This window comes from Physella acuta, unplaced genomic scaffold (genome assembly GCF_028476545.2).
Source record: "Physella acuta isolate Inbredline_101_S28 unplaced genomic scaffold, ASM2847654v3 ptg000450l, whole genome shotgun sequence".
Lineage (NCBI taxonomy): Eukaryota > Metazoa > Mollusca > Gastropoda > Physidae > Physella > Physella acuta.
This window is the reverse complement of record NW_026731969.1, coordinates 928200-952374: the sequence shown is the minus strand read 5'-3', so window position 1 is coordinate 952374 and position 24175 is coordinate 928200. Positions and strand designations below refer to the sequence as shown.

The following is a 24175-nucleotide window of genomic DNA, read 5'->3' as shown; positions in this document are numbered from 1 at the left end:
ACAGGAAGTAAAATAAATAATCTTAAAATTAAAGGATTCTAATTATGAGCCTAAACATAATCAATGCGGTAGGAATAAAAAAGAATGACTTAGTCAGCAATATTTCGCAATAGATTCTATAGCTATGACAGAAGTAAGGAAGGTTTATATTATACATAGCTAAAATGTTACCCATATAACTTCAATGTATAGAATAGTCATTGCGGATTTATCATTTATATTTGAGTTGTGCCTACAATTGTAAAATTTTAAAATCTTAATTAATTTTTTTCAATTTTAAGTAGTGGATTCGACAGTAATGGATACTAGTAATTAGCCTTACATTCTTGTTAATAGTTAATATTGTTGTCAGACAAAGCTATCGTGTGTATAACAACTAATGAGTCAGTCATGCTAAAAGAGATCTAACTTATCGACATCTATGTAATCCAGATCAAATATGTTTTGGAGATAGAAATGCTTTCTATGAAATTACGTGATATATTGCTTTAATTTTAATAAAGTGTGAAGACATCATCTATAGGTTTATGACGCAGTCTTTTCAAAATTGGACATATAATCTTATAATCTTATCACTGTGTTATGTTACAATGTTATACTGTTTAGCCGTTTTAATTACATAGCTTATAATACTTGTTTTTATAAACTTTAAGTGATTTACCAAAAAAGACGTTCCTAAGTCCACCCTACTCTCATGGGTGTCTGATAAATGTAAGGAAATCTAAAGCGGCTGTGTACAGTAGTGACTTTATTATCTCTCTTGATAACGAGGAAACTGCAATCGATGAATTGTACTTCATCTGCTCCGTGTGTCTTGGCACAAACGGAAAAAAAAAAGTGAAGATGTATATTCGTTTTTAATATACAATAGGGCTATACTAACCAAATTAGTTCAAAAATCTGTTTTGAGTTGTGTAATAAATATGAAATACAAATAAAATGAGCTACGCAGACGTTAAACAATATAATATTAAAAGATATAGCATAGACAAATAATCCAGAAAAAAACAAACAATAACCAGCTCAATTTTCAGCCTAACAACTTTTTCACTCTAACCCAATCTATGACGGTTTCGTGGTTTTCCAGTGCAGTTTCTAATATTTTCCGTACGTCGTCTTTAGTTATCTGGCCTCTCTTTCTTCCAAACCAAATCGCTAGCAAGTCCCTCAGTGTGTCATTTTTTATTTGATTATTTTCTTTTAGTACATTAGAAATGTCTATGCTTGAAAATTCTAATTCAAGAAAAAAGCCTTGCCAATTATCTCCTAACATTGTAGCTAGTCTACATATTTCCTTTAGTTGTAAGTGTTCCGTTTTAGCTATATCTGAAAAAAAAAGTTCATAATCTTTAATTTAAAGGACAGATTCAGAGGCGTCGCGATGCGGGGGTGAGGATCGCACCGGGTGACACCATTTAGGGGATGACACCAAGACAAAAAATTAAGATTTATGAAATAAATTGTTTTTTTTTCCGATTAATTGTATGGTTGATTAGAGTTAAAAACTATATTACGTACATAACGACGATCCCCACAAAGGAGAGGAGGGGGGGGGGGGGGTTATGTATAGGATATAAAACAAGAAATCAGCTTATATTAGATAAATAAATAATAGATAAACGAAGCACTATTTATATGTAATAGGCAATAAATGATATACGGAAAACGACTGAGTAATGTACAACATATATGAAACATTATATATAATACATAACACATAATTATTCATGATATACAATAAATAATACATAATACATAAGACTTAAGTCATAATACATAATGCATGATGTTCAATGCATAATTCATAATGAATAATACATATTGCATAATACATATTGCATACTTCATAATACGTACCACGTAATATGTAGCATGCAATACATACCACGTAATGCAAAATGGTCATCAATTTATGACGTCAAAAAAAATTAGGAATTTTATACCCATCCCTTCACATAAATAAGCGTCCCCTTTCGAAGTCCCATATGTGGACGTCTACAAAAAATTAGTAAACCCCTAAAACCATGCTGTAAAATTACTAATTCAATAACATGTAATGGGTACCTTGCTAATTTAATATAGGGATTCCATATTTAAATGATATCTTTACTAGGCTTGAAGATTAAAATAGAGCCTAGTAAGTATTTAAAAATAAGCATATTTTAAACGACTCAGTATAAATTAGGCACTAAATGTTAAGCGCTTGATTTATTTAAATTTTTTTTCTTCTTTCTTAATTTTAGTGTTGGAAGGGATCCCCTCCAACACAGTTAAGTATACATATCAACGGTTTGTGCGCCATTGAGGCCATTGACTCCGATTTCAGCCTGTTTTTCTTTTTGGATTTGTTTCCATAGCATTTTGTCCAGCCAAGAACAAACTACAAGGCAGCAGTTGTTTGATTTTGGAGTTGTCTCTCCTAGAAGAGTGGCTGTCCCCAGCTAACGAGCCTCATCTGCCCGAGAGTTTGACCCAAGACTTTTTTGTTTAGCAGCCCTGAGCTTTACCGACTCGACACCGCCGACCCCTAACTTTTGCCATTTTAAACATAAATTGCATAGGTATTAAACTTTTATTTTGTATTTGTTCTAGTAGGTGCCTTATAATTTTAAGTCTGGGAAATCTCTAAAAAAAGTAAAAAAAAAACATTAGTTTTCGTGCTGGCTTTTTTAAAAGTCCGAAAAATGATAAGAATTAAATTTTATAGCTTTTCCATTATGTCCGTAAGTCTTCAGCGCTAAACATATTGTGTGAATGTGCTAAGACTATGTAAAATTGGTCTTTACGTACGCTGTGTACGTCCATATTTTACGCACTATTTTACCTACCTAAAGGTAGTCAGATGTTAGAGGCTCTCATAAAGTATTTTTTTCTATTAAAGATAGTAGGTTAGTGGGGCTTTAGATCGAACTATTTGGTGTCTCTTGTTGCTGTCTAGCAATAATTGATTATATGGATTCGGGTTAAACTCGTCTAATCAACGTGACGCCATATTACTTATACTGATCGCGATTCTGTAAAACGTGTTTTTTAAATTTATTACTTAAAATAAATTAAATAGATCTACATCCACTTAGGCTTTGACACAAAAAAATGATAGTCTACTATAATTTAGTTGAACGTTCTACCGGGGTCCAGGTCTAGATCTATATGTTTTTAAACTTAAGTTTCAATTCTTTAAAATGTTTACAAGTAAACTTGAAATAACGTAAACGGTTTTTAGAAAATTGCCGCTCTCAATGTCCAACCCGTCCCACTTTTAAAAAACTGTTGATTTTCAACAGGATAACTGCTGATTTGATGAACACATTTTTAATGCAGTTTTTTAAATTAATTTTTTCCAGGTGTAATATTTTTACGTCGTTATTAAACCGACACCCATCCCCCGCCCCCCCCCCCCCCCAAATCCACACACGTTATTAAAAGTAGACCTTTTTGCCCCCCTCCCCCCACCCGTGTGGCCCCCATAAAATGGACGACCCCTAAAGCATAATACATAATACAAGTTCAGTAATACGTAATGCGCAATACATTAATACGTAACACATAACACGAAACACGTGACATGTAATACATAACACATTGTGGGGTAATGTTTATGCCATACGGGATGTATCATATGGCATACGACATCTAGCATGTGACATACAACATATGGCATTTGACATATAGCATATGACATAAAATCTATGATCTACGATTTACCATGTATTACACACTGTAAAAATATATCGTACATTCTGTTTGGTGTTTGTCCTATATTACGTGTTATTATATATATATATATATATATATATATATATATATATATATATATATATATATATATATATATATATATATATATATATATATATATATATATATATATATATATATATATTATATATATATATGTATATATATATTTTTTTTCTCACCTTTTGAAACCTTTTCGTCTTTTTCTGCTACAGCACCTCTATTGCTTGGTGCTGCCGGAAATGAAATAAACAAGTGTTTCTAATTTTTATTTTCAAATGTATTTTATAAAAGATCAGTAAATATAGAATTAACTTTTGTTTTGTTTATGCTCAGTATACGATAAAAGTAAAATATATAGCGAAACATCGACGTCAAATTAGTTTAGAATTGTGTCTAAAAACAAGCTTGTAATTACGCAAAAAAAAAATTAACTGGAGAAGTATATTTTTAGAAGAAAAGTGGCAAAATAAACTAAGAACAAATTATTGTGTTGTAGACGATATTGTTATGGCATGAATGAAAAGGAAATAGTCTAATGGAAATCTCACCAAGATTAAAGCATTAAACTTAAAAAAGTGAATCTTAGCCATCGTGTATACATATATTTTAGTTGAAATTTCAAAAAAAAAAAAGCAAAAATAAAAGCATAAATGCTAAACGCGAATATTAGATGCAACGTAATGCATTAATACATACCTCAATTATTTATAAACAAAATATCATTAAATTATTTTGCAATACTAAAATACTTAATTATTAAATGATATTTTGACAGTTTTCGCCGTTTTGTAGTTTTCTTTCAACTTTTGAGCAATTTCGGTTGCCGGAAGTGTTACTTAATTTACCCCCTGTTTTTTTTTTTTATCAGGCAATAACTGGAATACATTTTAATTAAGTAAAATGGACTAAATTTCACATACTGTACCCTCTGATTTCTAGCAAATTTTGAGAGATTTACGGTAAACGTATATGCTAATTTAATCATTCTCTTCGTGAACACGATCATTTAAGCACTATTGGAATTACATAGAAGAAATTTCGTTTATACGTACAAGATACCTGGATCATTTTAATTTTTGAATGACATCAGATAAGCGGATTTGCTACTTTAAAATATTTTTATTTTCTAAAATACCAATAATTTGAGAACATTTTCGGTTAAGTAGACGACATTTCATACAAAGGTATAAGATAATTTTCTCTTGATTCTCTTAGATTTTAAGGGATTTCCTATGACGGAAATAGTACTTTACGCTATTTCGGATTTCTCAAAATACAATAATAATGTAATAATTTTATTTCACTTTTTGTACGCGCAAGACTTTATTTTCTACGCAATATTAAATATTTTAAAAGTTTATAATGGAGCGGAAAGGAAATGCTTTGTAGTGTGGTATCTAGCAACATTTTATAATTTTCAAAGACAACTTTAAATGATATTCTCATAAAGCATCTACTAAGACATTTTTATTTCAATGTGTTTCTTAATCAATTAACAGCTTTTTCACAAACTTCTATATTTCTATAGACAATATTCTTACCTGTGTTGTTCCCCTTTCTGTTATCAACGGGCACATATTCTTTTAATATTTTGACTATATTTTGATTTTTTGCATGCTCTAAAGCAGTTTTCCCTTCAAAATCTTTTGCATTAATTTTAGCCGAATGAGGTACTATCAATCTGACAGCGTCAGTTTTGCCATTCATAGCAGCTAACATCAAAGCTGTCTGTTGTTGAAGGTTGGTACAGTCCACATCCGCCTGGTTCCACAGCAATACTCTAATAACACCTGTGTACCCATTAGACGCTGCATGCATTAGTGCGGTCCAGCCATTGGCATCACGTCCGTTGATATTTGGTTTTCGTTTGAGAAAGTTTTCAACCACAAAGTGTTGTCCTTTTTGCGAAGCATTTATTAAGTCATTACTACTAATCGTAGATTGCATGTTGTAATTTTAATTTTTTTTAAGCCTTGTTCGTTAACTTATTAATATGTACTGTTATAATATATCCCATAACAAGTACATTATCCTTGCTTATGCTAAAATAAGAGTTGGACACTCATGACAGAATAAAAGAAAAGAAATAGAATTTAAAAAATTCAGTTATATATATATATATATATATATATATATATATATATATATATATATATATATATATATATATATGATAAGCATACCACTAAAATGTATACATCTATATATATATATATATATATATATATATAAATATATATATATATATATATATATGAAAGCACACCACAAAAAGCAGCAAACAGCAAGATAGACTGTTTATGAACTTTTATTATTTAATCAAAACCAAAAAAACTTAATGTACAGACACTTAAAATACCTATAAGCGTAGCTAGAACTGGTATATTTGCACGAATGCAATAAAGTAGAATTCTAACACGCTTTAAATCGCACCCTGAATTTAGTAATAGCCTCAAAAGATAGTCAACCGAAAAAACTGCATCTAGAGCTGTGAGAAGGTATGTTACCTTATCATACAAACTTGAATATATATACATATATATATATATATATATATATATATATATATATATATATATATATATATATATATATATATATATATATATATATATATATATATATATATATATATACAATGAATTTTGCAAGGGTTTTTGTTTTACATTTTTATGATAAATAACATATTTTCGATTATTAGAATTTAATTCAAATCATTTTTTTCAAAATATGTCCTGACTAATCGATTTCTTCTTTAGGCAGTAGAATCAATACTTTACTTTTCATGTGAATTGATCTCATTCAATCTATATGTTAGACCAAACGAAAGCTGAAATGCAAATATTATTTGTGTGTTGTGTTTTGTAATATAATTGCAGGTCTTGGGCTATTATGAATAGGTAGAGTAAAACAGACCGGATTTAAATTTGATAAGGCCCTATACTATTTCCGGAATATCGCCCTTTAAAATTACACATGTGTTTATGTCAGTGTCAAATATTAGCTGTTTTTTTTAGAAATGTATCCTACTTTTGTGGAACAAAAAACTAGGTCACCTTTGTGATCTGAAAAAGAAGTAAGCAACATCTTTCTATATATACCAAATTAAAAGTATTTTATGGGTTTGTTTGTCTTTTATGCATTACTACATTACTACACCTTTCACCCTATCGCCATGATACTTTAGGTTTTTTTTTAATACACATGGATAAACGTCTGGGAGAAAAAATATTTAAATTTAGTCATGGTGGCGCCCCTGCAGGGCGCAATTTGATTCTTCTCTTTATACGGTATATAAAAAATATAAGTCGATTGCGGTTGGGCATCGTTCACCCAAGTGCCATGAAACTTTGAAGAGTTGATAAAGAGTATTCTTATTAACTCTTCAAAGTTTCATGGCATTCTGGGAAAAATAAATTAAAGTTTGTTATGTGCAGCGCACGGGAGGTTGCGATTTTTGTCAATACGTGGTTTAACGCCCTGAGTTCAGAGCGACTACCCTAGCACCTGGTATCCGTTAATTAGGCATCATGCGTAGCGAGTAATGGGTACTAATATATTCATCGGTAAAATTATCTCTGCGTTTGCGTAACCCGAAGCGCCCCGTGCACCCTTGTGAGCACTAAGGCGCCTACGTTCTTTAAAAAAAAGCTATACACCAAAGACACGATGGGCAATAATATTCGTTGACTATTTTGAACCAGGCGCGTTCTCCGGCGCACTAGAAGGGAGCGATTTGGCTCCATGAGCACGGTAGGCTGTGTATACTATGGGTTGTTTTAGTCGTTAACTAAATTTGAATCAGGCGCGTAGTGCGTCGCTCCACATGGTTATTTTTTTGGCGACCAGAGCTTTATGTGATTGCCATGGCGCCTACGTTCGTTTTAAACAGTGCGATTGGCTATGTATAAGCTGAGGTACTATAGTTGTTTACTAACTTTTATTTAACTTGTCTGTTGCTTGCCGTCCGTCATCGATAAAAACTGCTGAGCGAAATTTTGACCGCTTCTAACCGACCTATTCGTTTCCAAACTTGAGCATGGGTAAATGCAATCTGACACAAAATTTGACTTTATTGGCAGCCTAACTAACTCTATATGGATTATTACACTGTCCTATATAAGTTACTATTTACCGCGCTATTATACGCGCATTTTTCATGTTCTTTGGGTGCGCTTTTGTTTTTAGTCAGGCAACTTTGTAGCATTAAAAAAATGCAAGTACTGAAAAAAAAATCCATAAAAAACGTTTTAATAACAAGCTTTTATGTAATAATGCACTAAAAAGTAGAAAATAAATTATACACTATTATTTAAATTACTATAAAGAAAAGCGTTGGTCACTTTAGTACCGTTTGGATACCTTTACTAATATTAGAGAAGAGACCCACGCTTTTCTTTATAGTAATTTAAATAATAGTGTATAATTTATTTTCTACTTTTTATTGCATTATTACATACAAGCTTGTTATTAAAACGTTTTTTATGAATTTTTTTTTCAGTACTTTACATGTTTTATTTACAAAAGAGTTACATGACTAAAAATCATTGCGCGCCTACTGAACGTGATGGCGCAGCTATTGAACGTACCGTGATGGCGCAGCTATTGAACGTGATGACGCGTGTGGTGTGGTTGGCAAGACATGCCTACTAATTCGGTCCAAATTTAAATTAATTCATAAAAAATTAATTAGGCATCCAATTAAGTCAAATTTAATTTCAGATTGTATTGTCTTCATGTCTTGACCCACGTGTCAAATGTGAAACGTATCGGTCAAGTAGAAGTTTCCGAATTTTCACTCCTGCGTTTCGGTCTAGACAGACTGACGACTGACGAGGAAGTGAGTTAAATAAAAGCTTGTAAAAATGCACGAAAGCTTTATTTAATTATGCTCTAAAATGGAGGAAATGCACAATTTAAAAATACAAATATATAATAATACACTACTATTTAAATAGAGATAGAAAGGCATGGTTCATTATATCATCTTTTGAATACCTTTACTGAAATTTAAGATGCTACCCGCGTTTTCTTTACTGTTATTTTAATAGTAATGTAGTGTTGTATTTTTAAAGAAAGTCGTTTAGTTTAGTGCATAACTAGTCGTCCCGGTATGGATTTTATACAACCTTCGTAAACCAACTTGCAACATCACCAAATAGACACGAATCTAGAACAAGAAAAGACGAAAGCAGCTAGGTCAAAATAAACAACGGAAAAGTCAGCTTTCCTATGCAGAACTTAGAGGAATCGCCCATAACCGAGTACGTTTGAGAGGTGTGGTTGCGTGCATATGCTCCACAAGGAGTCCACATGAATGACGTTGATAATGATACACACGATTAACCATACACCCCACCACTGTACACAAATACAGAAAGAACCGTGCCTTTTGTGATTTTAAGCAGCATACACCCGGATTTACTCGGGTTTAGGAAAATATCACATTTCCAATTAAATATCGATATGCAAATATGGACGAATAGCACTTAACGTAACTCTAACTTTAAATTTAACTCTCGCCACAACCAACCACAAAGCAAAAACAAAAACACAAACTAAAACACAAACACTAACGCAAACAGAAAAACAAAAATAAACAAAAACGAAAAAACAAACCATAACCTTCACCTTCACCATCACCTTTATCTTTACCTAGATCTATCTAAAATTTAGATCTAATCTAGATTCTAAATGTAGAATCTAAACTCAACGTAAATTCTAAATCTAGATCTAGACTAAACGTAAATTCTAAATCTAGAACCTAGAATCCGCCCCTCCACCCCCCCAGGAGAAAAAAATCTGGAAGAAACACTGACACCAACATAGGCTGAGCATAGGTCTGACAACATTACCCCTTCATATGCTGACGTAGCAGGTGAAATCTACACCTACCCATCTCTACTTTGCCTGCCCAGTGTCCCGTCAAGTCTCAGACAACATTTTTTTATCGTTTACAAAAAGATTCCGGCCGAGCAAGTCTCTGACCACACTATCCATTCAATGCCAAGAACCCAGAAACAGGTGAACTCTACTTCACCTGCCCCATGTCCAGCCAAGTCCCGATAGACAACTTTATCATTCACATCTATAAAAAAAAATTACAAAAAAATAATAATTAATATTTACAAGATGTGTTACGAACCCGTACCACACACAGGGTTAGCGATTACACTATCAACTCACCTATTTGGAAAGTTACAATTATAAGCAAATTTAGCGGTATAGAATCCTTTCTGTGAAACTTAAGTTACGCAAATACGCCCTAGATCGAGCACTTCAAATTTAATATTATCCCAAATTAGCCTATTACCAGGGGCGGAACTACAGTGCCGCCAGACCCCGCAATGCGGGGGGGCCCACGCCATTTAAGGGCCCAGAGCCGACCATAATAAATTTTTTTATAGTTAAAAAAAAGGGAAATTTTCCTTCATTTTTGACTTGATGGCTGTTTTGTTAAAAATTACCGTAGCTGCGGTTGAATTATCTTTATTCTATAGACACCACCCCACGCTCTTGTATATTATTTTTCTATTTGTTTTTAAACCACTGTGAAAGCCGAGTCTTTCTCCTACTATTAAACTTATCAAAGATAAGCAAATGTTCAAACCACTTCCATGACTTATTTCCCTTTTTTTAAAAAAAAAAAAAGTCAAATAGGGGTGATCATAAGCTCCTTTTAATAGATTTGTACTAAACAAATTAAAAACCAATTACTTCTCTTAATTATTATTTTTTAAATAAGTAATTACTAAAGAATGGCATTGTGTAAAAAGGAAATGTATCAAATCAATACTATTTAAAAAATTAATAATATAAATACAAAACAAAACATAAAAATAAACATAACACGAAACACCGTTACTTATACAAAGCTTTCATGTTTTATAATATTTTTGACCGACTATTTGATGAGATGGCTTCTATCAAAAATTAATTAAAACTGATTTTCACAAAACACACTAATGTACTTACACACATGACATGATGTTGACATTTTTTTTAATTGATGTTTATGAAATCCCGAACAGGCCAGCAATGAGCATCCCATGTTCGTATTTTGTGATTGTATATATATATATATATATATATATATATATATATATATATATATATATATATATATATATATATATATATATATATATATATATATATATATATATATATATATATATATATATATATATACATATAAATAAATAAATAAATATATATATATATATATATGGGGGGGGGGGGCTAAAAAAATTTTTTTGCGGGGTGGCCCTTTTTTTCTAGTTCCGCCACTGCCTATTACATAGCTAAACATTTAAACAAACAAAGATTTATATAAAGTAAGATATTAGGGCTTGAAATAGTTTAGTATATCTAGATAGAGCTAGATCTAGAATTTACGTTAAGCCTAGAAGTAGAATTTACGTTAGGACTTTTTTTTTGGCAAAATTAGCGGTATAGAATCCGCGTATGAATCTTAAGTTACGCAAATAGGCCCTAGATCAAGAATTTCCAAATTAGCATATTCCATAAATAAACAAACAAAGATTTATATAAAATAATTAAGGCCTGAAATAGTTTAGTATATAGATTCTAGGTTCTAGATTTAGAATTTAAGTTTAGTCTAGATTCTACATCTAGAATCTAGATTAGATCTAAATTTTAGATAGATCTAGATCTAGATCTAGAATTTCAATCTAGAACCGAGATAGATAAATCCGGTAAAACTCCATTTCAGCGTATTTTATTCTCCGTTGCTTGTTTACCTCCAGTTGAGCGTATTTTATTATAACAACCGAAACACACCAAAACATTAGGAAAACACGATTTATTTTTTGTATTGTATTTTTGTTTTAGCAAATGAATAAAAATGAATATTTAAAAAAACACGACTTGTTTATTTGTATTGTATTTTTTTTTAAAAAAAAGGCATTTGTCTCATGGTGAAACTGATACACTGTTAATCATTCTGTTTTATATTTTTGTATTTATGCAATAAATGTACAAACTCTGTGTTTTTTAATTTGACAGTTTTGCTAAAACTGAAAAAATTTTTTTACTATAGAGTTGTATGTTATTTAAATTCATAGTAAATCTACCATCCTTCCCTTTTTTGTATGAGTAAATTTCTGACTTTTAAAAAAAAATGATGTGGGGTCGTCCATAAATGACGTCACACTCGTAAGGGAGAGGGGGGTCAGCAATTTTGTGACGATGTGTGATGAGGGGGAGGGGGTGGGGTTTCAGATGGTGTGACGTCCCTTTTTTGCATTATAAAAAAAGCAATGTTAGAAAAACAAGTTTTAGCCGTTATTTCGCGTTTTAGAAAACGGTTTTAATAAATTGTAATATGAATTGATCAAAATACTCTATGTTGACAGAGTTCTGACAAGATTTTGGAAAAATTATCGATGTTTTAAGAAAAATTCAACAGAAATTTTGAGGGGGGGGGGTTGTAGGCTGAGGTGTGACGTCATTTTAGGGGGGGGGGGGTCTGACTTTTTGTGACGACGTGTAACGGAGGGGAGGGGGGAGGTAAAAATTGTAAAAAAGCGTGTCGTCACAAAAAGCAAGACCCCCCCCCCCCCAAAATGACGCAGCACCATCTGAACCCCCCACCGCTCATCACACACCGTCACAAAATTACCCCCCCCCCCCCTCCCCCTACGAGTGTGACGTCATTTATGGACGACCTCTAACATTATTTTTTTTAAAATGACACCGTGAGTTGTCACACTTTCTCTAACACTCCAAGCCATCCCTCACCAAATTCCACCCCCCCCCCCCCTCGGCCCACTTTCGGCAGCATCATTGTGCCTTTTAATACTTTTATTCAGTTTAGTTGAAATTGGAACACTTAATTGTACAAAGTGTGCATCTCTATTTTTGTAACCAACATACAAAGCACTTCAGTCAGTCTCTTTGTTGTTTTTTATTCATTTGTTAAAACAAAGATACAATACAAATAATTAAGTCGTGTTTTTTAAACATTCATTTTTATTCATTTGCTAAAACAAAAATACAATACAAAAAATAAATCGTGTTTTCCTAATGTTTTGGTGTGTTTCGGTTGTTATAATAAAATACGCTCAACTGGAGGTAAACAAGCAACGAGAATAAAATACGCTGAAATGGAGTTTTACCGATAAATCCTATGCATTCTCGAATAAGATGATCATTGAAGCTAAACAAACATTTATATAAAATAGTTAAGGCCTGAAATAGATTCTAGATGTAGAATTTACATTAAGTCAAGATATCTAGATCTAAAATTAAGAATTAACGTTAAGTTCGTTAAGTCTAGTGACCTAGATCTAGATCTAGATTCATAACTTTTCTTCCTTCGACAGCTGATCTGTAGAGCTATAGGAATGTATTGTAAAACTAAATGAAAAAGACACTTGAAAATTGATATAATTGTTGGAACGTAATAAATACAGCAAAGTTATAGCCGACAGAAAATTAGCTTTAGAACGCGTTAAACATTGGAATGGGAACACAATCTTCTTCGATAGAAGCCGCCATTGTTGATGTAAAAAGTAAACAAATCATGTGACGTCACTATTCAGTCAAAGTAAAGACACTGTTTGAGCCTTTTATAAGTAATGTGGAGGTAAGGTGAGGTGAGGTAAGGTGAGGTGAGGTGAGGTAAGGTGAGGCAAGGTGAGGTAAGGTGAGGTAAGGTGAGTGTTGGGTTCTAGAATCTAGGGGTATATAAATAACAACAGACAAATACGACGTATACAACAATAACACTAACACTCTATAATAAAAATAATAATAAGATATTTAATAATATATACAGTACTAAAATAATAAAAGGATCAAAAGGGGTCTACAACATAAATACAATACTCAACACCACGTTCCACGTTCCACGTCCACAGCCACACTACAACTAACTGATTCACACACTAGCACACGCTCTGACACCCGTCACCTGACACACCTCACGTGAACACCTCTAGCTCCATGTAAACACACTCAACCAAGGGATACAACTATACACCAAAGGGAGGGTACCTGTCGTTCCAGCACACAACACACACACACAAGCAGGGGACATGTAAGGGACGTAACATCCCTCCCCTCCACCTTCAGATCTTTTTTTCTTTAAAGAGATCAAAAATCTCTTGTTCCATTAGCCACTGTTCGTGCCCGAGCTCGACTACTTATTCTTTAGTCCTTAGGAAGCCTCGTTTTGACCGTGTGGCGTGTATCCAGCCTGGACAGTTTGATCCAGAGTGTGGCTTGTATCCAGCCTGGACAGTTTGATCCAGAGTGTGGCTTGTATCCAGCCTGGACAGTTTGATCCAGAGTGTGGCGTGTATCCAGCCTGGACAGTTTGATCCAGAGTGTGGCGTGTATCCAGCCTGGACAGTTTGGTCCAGATTGTGGCTCGCATCCAGCTTGAACAATTCGGTCCTGAGAGTGGACTATGGTTTTTCTCCGGCCGGGCACCAAGCTCGTGGTCTGACTATCTCAACCTATAATTTGTATAATGATACATGTGAGAAGCCACAATAAAAAAATTAATCAGCATAATCATTCTATACAGTACTAAAATAATAAAAGGATCAAAAGGGGTCTACAACATAAATACAATACTCAACACCACGTTCCACGTTCCACGTCCACAGCCACACTACAACTAACTGCTTCACACACTAGCACACGCTCTGACACCCGTCACCTGACACACCTCACGTGAACACCTCTCGCTCCATGTAAACACACTCAACCAAGGGATACAACTATACACCAAAGGGAGGGTACCTGTCGTTCCAGCACACAACACACACACAAACAAGCAGGGGACATGTAAGGGACGTAACATCCCTCCCCTCCACCTTCCGTCCGGGATGTTACGTCCCTTACATGTCCCCTGCTTGTGTGTGTGTGTGTGTTGTGTGCTGGAACGACAGGTACCCTCCCTGCTATATGAATAAAGGTCGGAAGCGTATCAACTAGTGAGGGTCAGGCATGGGTATCAGTGTAATGCTTGCTATTCTTTGAAGTTTACAGAGTAGGGCAGTCATAATAAAACTTTAAACCCCGTTTTCCGAATATTTTATTTAAAAACTTATGTTCACACTTAGGGCTGCGACTCTTGCCCTTGATGACACGCCTTGTCTCCCTTACATCATGGTGTTCATGCCGATAGCTCATGCTTGTTGAACGATCTAGTGGAAAAATTACTAGTACGATCAGTTCCAAGGTCGAGATCACGTGATTTTTGTAGGTGCGGCCAAAAAAAAGCGGATGTGTGTAGGGTCAGCTTGTGATGCGTGTTTATTAGATCAACTTAAATAGGCCTACACGTGTCTTGCTGAATCAACTTTGTCTGTGTGAGGCTTTTCAATTGAAAGGTAGATCTAATAATCTCATATATACTGCTTAAAAATCGACAGTTAATGATGGATAAAAATAAAATGTTCCAATGTATTTTTTATGCCTACGTGCTGGCATATCCTAAAAAGAGTAAAAAGATTTGCCAAGAAGAAGTCGTTGAAAAGTGGACTCAACTAAAAAGCGATTTAGATCTTCACTTGAAAGCGGAGTCTGGCTGCAAGAGCTAAAAGCAATTGCTGCCGCTAAAAAAGGCTCACTTTTGACGTTTTGGGCCAAACAAACATCTGTATCTACATCTACAAATAAGAAAACACCCTATGATTTGGCAAAAGAAATACCTAATACTAATAAGTCACTGAAGTCAGATGAAAAAGTGAACGATGCTCATGAAGTCAGTGATTTCAAACCCTCTACCAGCAAACCATCAACATCTAAGCAGGCTACAGTCCAGATAAACTTACAATCAGCGATTGAGATTCTGAATTCTGATCTAGTTGGCTTGTATGCGCGACAAACTCGCGGAATGTTAACGCAGGAACAGAACATGGAGCTTAAAGAAAAGAATCAGAAAAAGAGTGATTTGGAAAAAAAGCTAAAGAGGAAGATATCTGATCAAATAAGATCTCAGAAAGCTCGAAATGAAAAGAAAAGAAAACTGAATGCTTTGTTTGAAGAGAATCCGGGGCTACGCGCCACTTTGAATGTTGGATCTAATTCTGGCAGGCCAAGGATTGAAGAAGATCAATCTTCTTTATTGGAAACTATCATAAACATTGCTATGCATGGATCAGCATCACACGAGAGGAGGCAGAACGAAGTCTACAGGACTATTAAAACATTAGATCAGCTAACTGATCAGTTAAAACAGGATGGGTTTATAATTAGTAGAAGTGGGCTGTACCTTCGACTGTTGCCAAGACGTACTTCTTCTCATGAAGGGCAACGACATGTATCGACAGTCCCAGTAAAACTGATAAGAGCGCAAAACGATTGCCATGCAAATCACATTGATCGCTTGTTTACAGCGGCAACACTGCATCACCTAGAAGAGTTAGCTTCCATGCTTGGACCGAATGAGGTATGCTTTATAAGTCAAAATGACAAGGCCCGCGTTCCGCTTGGGTTGACAGCAGCTAAAAAACAGAGTCCATTGCTCATGCACATGGAATACAGGGTGAGCTTGCCTGACCATGACTGGGTTGTGGCTGCTGGACATAAGCTGATCCCTTCAGTTTATGCAGGGATAAAAATTCAGCCCAACGCCTTGGGAAATCGAGAAGCTGTTGGATACTCCGGCCCAACATACATATCAATCAGATCTGGTAAACATTCCTCATCCACAGCGCTTAGTCATGGACTTGATTTTGAAAAATTACTTACTTTACATGAATTTGATGATATCACAAAGAGCGGTGTGGATAAAATTGTTAAACCAATATTAGTGTTGACGGTTGATGGTGGCCCATACGAAAATCCTAGGTATCAAAAGGTGATCAAAGTTGCGGTACACCACTTTCTCAATCAGAACTATGATGGTTTGTTCATTGCTACAAATGCACCAGGAAGAAGGTCATTTAATAGGGTTGAAAGAAAAATGGCGCCACTTAGCAATGAGCTCACAGGATTAGTTTTACCCCATGACCACTACGGCAGTCATTTGGATGAAAGAGGAGTCACAATAGACACAGATTTAGAGAAGAAGAATTTTCAGTTTGCCGGAAACACTTTTGCAGAAATATGGTCACACTTGACAGTGGATACATTTCCTACAGTGGCAGCATACATAGATCCAGAAGAGTCTGAAGTCCTTGAAACTTCTCTGCTCTCAAAAGATCAGCGTTGGCATGATATTCATGTGAGAACTAGCCAGTATTTGACTCAGATTGTTAAATGCATGGATGGTAAATGTTGCTCAAAGCCAAGAAGCTCGTATTTCAGCGTAATAACTGATAGATTTCTTCCTCCACCTTTACCAGTCGCCCAAACAAACTGTGGACTAACAATACCTGAGCGTTCAACAGATGGCTCTTCACATAAATTTCCATCTCTTTTTGTTGCTCAAAGTATAAAAGTGGATGAAATCCTTTCCCGCTCTTCAAATCCTTATCGCACAATCCCTTATGATTTGTATTGTCCGTCTGTTCAATCCGTGATCAGCGACAGGGTTTGTAAGAAGTGTCATTCATACTTCTCTTCATTGGTTATGCTGCGCAATCATTCTTTAACTCACAAACAGGAATCATCAATTGTGCCATTACAGCGCATCAGGCCTCTGAGAGTTGCTGCACGTCGCCAACGTGAACTGATGGTTATAATTGCCAATGAAATTAATGGTGAGAGTGTAGATTGGATAGAAGAGGAAGACCTTGATGTAAAGGGAATTCCCATTCCATACAGGAAAAAAAATCAATTCCGTCCCTGTGTATTCAATGAAGGAACATTTTAATTCTCCATGGGAGAATGAATAAGCTTAAAATTAAATATCACAACTTTTAATTTAGGATTGCCATATTAATACTGTTGTAAGTAGTTTTTTAAAATACTTCTGCTAATGATCTTGCTAAGATTTAGAAATATGAATGTATATAGATATCGTCGGTTAAGTATAACTTGTTACTGATATTATTATTTAATCGTTATTAATGAAATTTCTATAAAACTTGCTTAGATTTAAGTCAGTGTGAAAGTATTTCTTGTCCTATTTCAACATCCTCTTCGCTAACAGCAAAACACGCAATTTAATAATCTAGTGGAGAGTCTTTACTATTAAAAATCTATTACATTTATTTTGCTTTTGAGAGATGAAGTCCATTTTATAGGCTATAATGAACTATACCAGGAAAAGTAAAGGTCTGGGTATACTGCTGACATTTAAATAATTTGCATATTATACTCAATATATGGTTATTCTCACGTGTGTCGTCATGTCTGCAAGAAATACCTACATTTACATTAAGTAAACTGTATTACTGTTTACCTGCTGGTGCCACGAATGGGTCCTGCGCGCTCATTTTTAATGCTGTGTCAACGAGCGGTAATTTTAAAGGGATGAAAACACAGAAAATTTAAAACATAGGATAAATTGTAAATTAGGGGGGGTGGGGTGGAGTGTGACGTCATTTTAGGGGGGGGGGGGTCTGAATTTTTGTGACGATGTGTGACGTAGGGGGGGGAGGGGGTAAAAAATGGCTTAAAAAGCGTGACGTCATTTATGGACGACCCCTAAGGTGAGGTAAGGTGAGGTAAGGTGAGGTAAGGTGAGGTGAGGTAAGATGAGGTAAGGTGAGGTAAGATGAGGTAAGATGAGGTAAGATGAGGTAAGATGAGGTAAGATGATATAAGATGAGGTAAGATGATGTAAGATGAGGTAAGATGAGGTAAGGTGAGGTAAGATGAGGTAGGGTGAGGTAAGGTGAGGTAAGATGAGGTAAGATGATGTAAGATGAGGTAAGATGATGTAAGATGAGGTAAGATGATGTAAGATGATGTAAGGTGAGGTGAGGTAAGGTGAGGTATGGTGAGGTAAGGTGAGGTAAGGTGAGGCGAGATGAGGTTATAGAGCTACATGTAGTTGTATGGCAACTAAATATTTGAACACAATGTAATATTAAGTTATGAGGTTAACATATGGTACACAATCTTTAAGACATATTTTTATTCGTAATTCAATACAAACTTTGAATACAAACTTAATTCCATTTTTTAATGAAACAAACGTTTTTACCAACAATATCATAGCGACATTCAGACATGCACACAGACATTGGTTGAAATATTTAACAGAACAAACATCTATATTTTTAGTTTATCTATAATTTTAAGTATTACATTGTTACATATAAACTGTAATGAAGATAATTGTTTTCAAATCATATTTAAAAATGAAATATTTAGCAAATTTTATTTACAAGTACTTGTTTAATAAAATGAATCACATACTTTTCTTTGTGTTGTATATTGAATAGAGTCGAACTAATTTTACTATTTAAAAAAAATTAAGTTCCGCATTTTTGGCCTCTATTATGTACATGTAGACACTGTATGAAAACACAGGTTAGTATAAAGTAAAAACAACGTTTTGAAAATCTCAAATATATTAAAATATTTTTAAGCAGTTAATACTTATTAAAATCTAGAGCTTACGGTCAAATACGTAAGTTCGACTACAGTGTGCGATAGCACTATATGTAGCGACTGTTGGATTGTGAGGTGAATTTCAGATCGAACTTTCTTTCTCCAGTTGGTTTTTCATTGCTTAGAAATGCAATATCTGATTGATTTTCAATAAACTGTCACGCTGTTTATTAAACACGGAAGTGTACAAAAGTTATAACATCTGCAAAATTGTACAAGCCTTATGAAATCTTACACAATTAAATTAATCTGAATTATTTTATAAATTAGGACAACAGGTGAACCTAATCCAAACTGATATACTAATCCAAAAATATTTACTCTATTGTCCAAAAAAATAACTAAACATTTAAATGGAAAAAAAACCAACAAAAAAGTAGACTAATTATATTCAAATAAGGATAATCTATATAAAATGATAAGATTTTCCTCTTGATTACAATTTTAGCTCTTGAAAAAACTCTCCGCTAGCTCTATATCAACGTCAACATCAAGTTGATCTCTCGCCTTGACCAAGGCTTCTATCATATATTGATATGTTGCTTTGTTACGATTGTTACGGTACCATATACCTAAACAACGTGCTATTGTTCTTTGTACATTAAAACCACAATTTTGTTTTTCTTTCTCGACTTGTATTGAACTGAAATTGAGTACAAGAAGAAATAGTTCCCAGTTACTCCCTACAACTGTTGCAAATCTACAAACTTCTACCTCTGTAAGTGTTCTCTCTTTTGGGTTTGTTCTGTCAACTAAGGAAAGACATGGGATTTAAGTTTTATATATATATATATATATATATATATATATATATATATATATATATATATATATATATATATATATATATATATATATATATATATATATATGTTTAAATTTTTTTAATTGAGTTCAATGTGCGTGTTGAACTACAATATAATGTATCAGCAGAATTTTGTCATGCATTTTACTAAAACGCCTCTTAGGGAAGGTGCGTCAATAGTTTGCACTATTAGCTGTTAATAGATTCTGCGTTGTGCACATTAACTTTTATTATAGTTGATCATCCATACTGAGTTAAATTCCTTTCTACTTAGATGGCAGCAAGCAACGCACAAATGGTCTACACACATAGACACACACATAGACATACACATGCGCACACAGTCACACCCACATCTAGACACACACACAGATCCACACACAAACACATACATACATACACACACACATATATATATATATATATATATATATATATAAATATATATATATATATATATATATATATATATATATATATATATATATATATATATATATATATATATATATTATATATATATTTATATAATATATATATATATATATATATATATATATATATATATATATATATATATATATATTTATATAATGCATATATATATAATATATATATATATACATATATATATATATATATATATATATATAGGCTAAATATTATATATATTTATATATATATATATATATATATATATATATATATATATATATATATATGTATATTTTTTATATATGTGTGTGTATGTGTGTAGTTTATTTTATAACCAGAGCCCTTATTTTGAATCCATAATTTTAAACGGCATCTTGTAACATTTTAATGTCAAGTACCAGGCGGTGTACTTTCCCGTGGCGGTGGTTCAGTAATAGGTGGTGTTGGCATTTCAGCATTCGTTGGCTCTCTTGTTTCAGATGTCGTGGGCAGAGATGGCTGAGTCGTACTTGTTGTAGGGGATTTCTTCTCTTGAGCTAGTTTAACAAAAAAAGTTACATGAATTGTTATCCAGTGGGGTTAGATCGAACCGCAGCTGTTAAGTCAGTCGATCTTAGGAAGTCAAGACACACACCGGACTTATTTGATTCAAGAGAGGATTTTGTCAGTGTGGACAATCAGTAACAGATGAACCATGGAAAATAAAACACAGGTTGTCCTTAACACAGGGGCGTACGCAGTTTATTTTGGTAGGGGAGAGCGGCATATAAGGCGCATTATGTGTACACTCACTACTTCGCTTTGATGTATAAAAATAAAGTTCATTTTAAAATACAAAAGATAACATAACACAAAATAACACATCAAGATTTACCTAAAATTACTACAAAGTAATTAAAACAAAGGTATACATGTACATTTAAATTGTATACATTATGGCCTCATAAAGTCCCCTGCTTTTTTAAAAAGTGGTTTACAGGTCTAATTATAAATTTGTAGTTTGCTTTTTGAATATGAAATGTACTTGTGATCCTCAATTTTAGAAAATAATTTATCTTACACTTTACTTTCAATATAGCTAACTTTCCAACACATTTCTAGAAAAGTTGCAAGAATGTAATCGTAATAAAATAGTTCACCATGTACAGCTAGTTTAAGCTAAGTAAAGTATTGGACAAAGAATTAAAAACTTTTTACCTTTTGGCACTTGTTTTAGGTCCAGCAAAACCCGATGACGTACTGCCTGCAACTCTGTGATTAATTCCTTTAAAAAAATTATGTTAATTAATACATTAGCAGAAAATACCTGGCTCTGAACGGGTTGTGGGAAACTTACAGTTTTCAATTAAATGCCCGTGTGTTAATATGGACACTATAGAAAATATAAATAACAGTAAACTCAACCACAGCCACAACCATAATCACAAACACATAATCACAAACACAAACATACTTATAAACAAAAACCCTAACCCTATCCTTATAATTATCCCAATCTATATCACTATAATTATCACTATCCTTCATTCCTTACATTGTCTTTTTCTTTCCTTCATCCCTAAACTTAATCTTTTATTATAGTCCATAAGTGTGGCGAAGTGAATCAAATCGGTGCACATGTTTTGATTTTTATACCGGACAATCAATCAAGATCAGCCTCGGTTTGAATGTACGTACGGGCCTCACAAGGTTTGCCTTTACAATTTTTTTTTATTTTTAGGACGAAAGTTAACACATTAGCACATTTCTGTTATATCTCTGATAATAACCACTGAGCCTTATGTTCAATGTAAAAACTAAAGCATTGCAAAGTTCATCCGATGAATTTAACTATGTAACTATCAATCAGAATTAATTATCATTAAAAAAGTAAAAAAAAACCCACGTTTTTCTGATTGACTAAAAAGTAGAAAATAAATGCTATACATCACAATAATGCAAGCGATCACTCTACTATAAGTGATGAAAAACGTGAGGAGCGAAGTAAAAGTTTTTTATCGGTCATTGTTAATATAAGATGTAAAAGTCTTTTTAGTCTTTGTCTGTTTTTTTGCATTAAAATCTTGCTATCGATTTTATCTTTTCGCATTCCCTTTTTTTTTGGGTAAACGAAGACAACTCGTAAAAAACACGTGCCTTTTCCAATCGACGTATCTTCTGTGTTGCCGTTTCTTTCACCATTTTGTCCTCGCATGCAAACCATTCCACCATCAACATTCTACTTTCTGATCAGTCAGATTTGCATAGGTTTGTACACAAACACCGCGTGACCACTACTCAGCCAGTCGCGTGCTTGCTCCTTTAGTAAGCCACAAGAGGGAAAGTACCGAATCTTGTTTTATCAAATTACAATTACTAGGTTATGTCCCTTTTTGTACAAATATATAGGGGTATAAAATGATCAATAAAATGTTTCCATGAATCAATTTAGTAATAATAACAATTGAATATTGTATTGTCATTGGAAACAAAGCTTCCCTGAAAATTTCAGCGCGCTAGCTAACTGGGAAGTGCCCGAAATTTCGATCGCAAGATTTGATTGGAAAACCAAACAGACGCTAAAGCAAGTTAAAGAAAACGTGGGAAAAACTGATACAAACCTTGAGCATGCTTTCATAATTGCCAGATTTACTAAAGTTGTAGAATTTTTTGGCCCCTTGTGTAACACCTAGCCAGCCATTAGGGGAAAAGTTTTCCTGCATTTTAAGCATAATGTATTCTTTATGCTGCTCGACTGTGTATTCAGCTTCTGTTGTAAATAACGTCGGTTTAAAGATTACAAATATATGATAGAGAAGTGTGCCAATCAATGTATATGTCAAATTAATATCTGCTGATGCGAATATTTTACGTATTCGATATATGGTAGGATGTAACGTATAAGGTGTGACACTTAAGGTGAATAAATGACACTAGTTTTAAAGAATATTAAAATAATTTACTTTATAGCAAACGTAATAGAGTGCAAAATGTATATACATATCTTTTAACTACGTGAGAATAAAATGGTAATCATAGTTGAATGTTGCACACATTGCAAAACATACACACACACACACATATATATATATATATATATATATATATATATATATATATATATATATATATTATATATATATATATATATATATATATATATATATATATATATATATATATATATATATATATATATATATACATGTTATATATATATATATATATGATTTAATGTAATATGGTGGTTGGTTGTCTATAAAATTATAATAAAATAGTAAGTAATATTTAGTTTTGGGTAAAAAGTGTACGCGTTTTGTTCGAAAATGTGTGCAAGATTACTTGTTTGAATACAAACACGAATATCAACCTTTTTTACAGTAGGGGCTGCTCTGGTAGTGTTCAGACATACACATAAGGACAACCCACGAGTCTTCAACAGCTTTAGCCATTCCTTCTAGTAGGTTGCCTCCCATGTTTTCTTGATCAATCCAAACATCGAAACCGTCATCCTTATTTGACAAAATATATGTAATTAGTACGAGCTGCATAGCCGTACTTCCATGCGATTTGAAAGTACTAAGTCTACTTTTAGAGAATAGACAAAACACAAAAACAACTGTTTTATTAAAAATACTTAAGGGAATAGAATAACATAACATACCGCACCAACACCTCCACCGTGCTAACAACACTACAACCCGCACATAGGAATGTGTAAACTAAGCATGT

At 33.4% G+C, this 24175-nt stretch overlaps 2 protein-coding genes across 2 annotated transcripts; both read right to left on the bottom strand.

Moving 5' to 3' along the window:
• Positions 1-240: 240 nt before the first annotated feature.
• Positions 241-5779, bottom strand: LOC131943294 (ankyrin repeat domain-containing protein 7). Its single transcript, XM_059303325.1, has 3 exons — positions 5283-5779; positions 3921-3971; positions 241-1326 (listed from the first exon to the last, which is right to left on the bottom strand). Exons 1-3 carry the CDS (start codon positions 5686-5688, stop codon positions 1031-1033), a joined length of 753 nt encoding a protein of 250 aa, XP_059159308.1. The 5' UTR covers positions 5689-5779; the 3' UTR covers positions 241-1030.
• Positions 5780-20854: 15075 nt separating this feature from the next.
• On the bottom strand, positions 20855-23188 carry LOC131943272 (uncharacterized). Its single transcript, XM_059303290.1, has 3 exons — positions 23065-23188; positions 21662-21728; positions 20855-21000 (listed from the first exon to the last, which is right to left on the bottom strand). Exons 1-3 carry the CDS (start codon positions 23173-23175, stop codon positions 20855-20857), a joined length of 324 nt encoding a protein of 107 aa, XP_059159273.1. The 5' UTR covers positions 23176-23188.
• Positions 23189-24175: the final 987 nt, after the last annotated feature.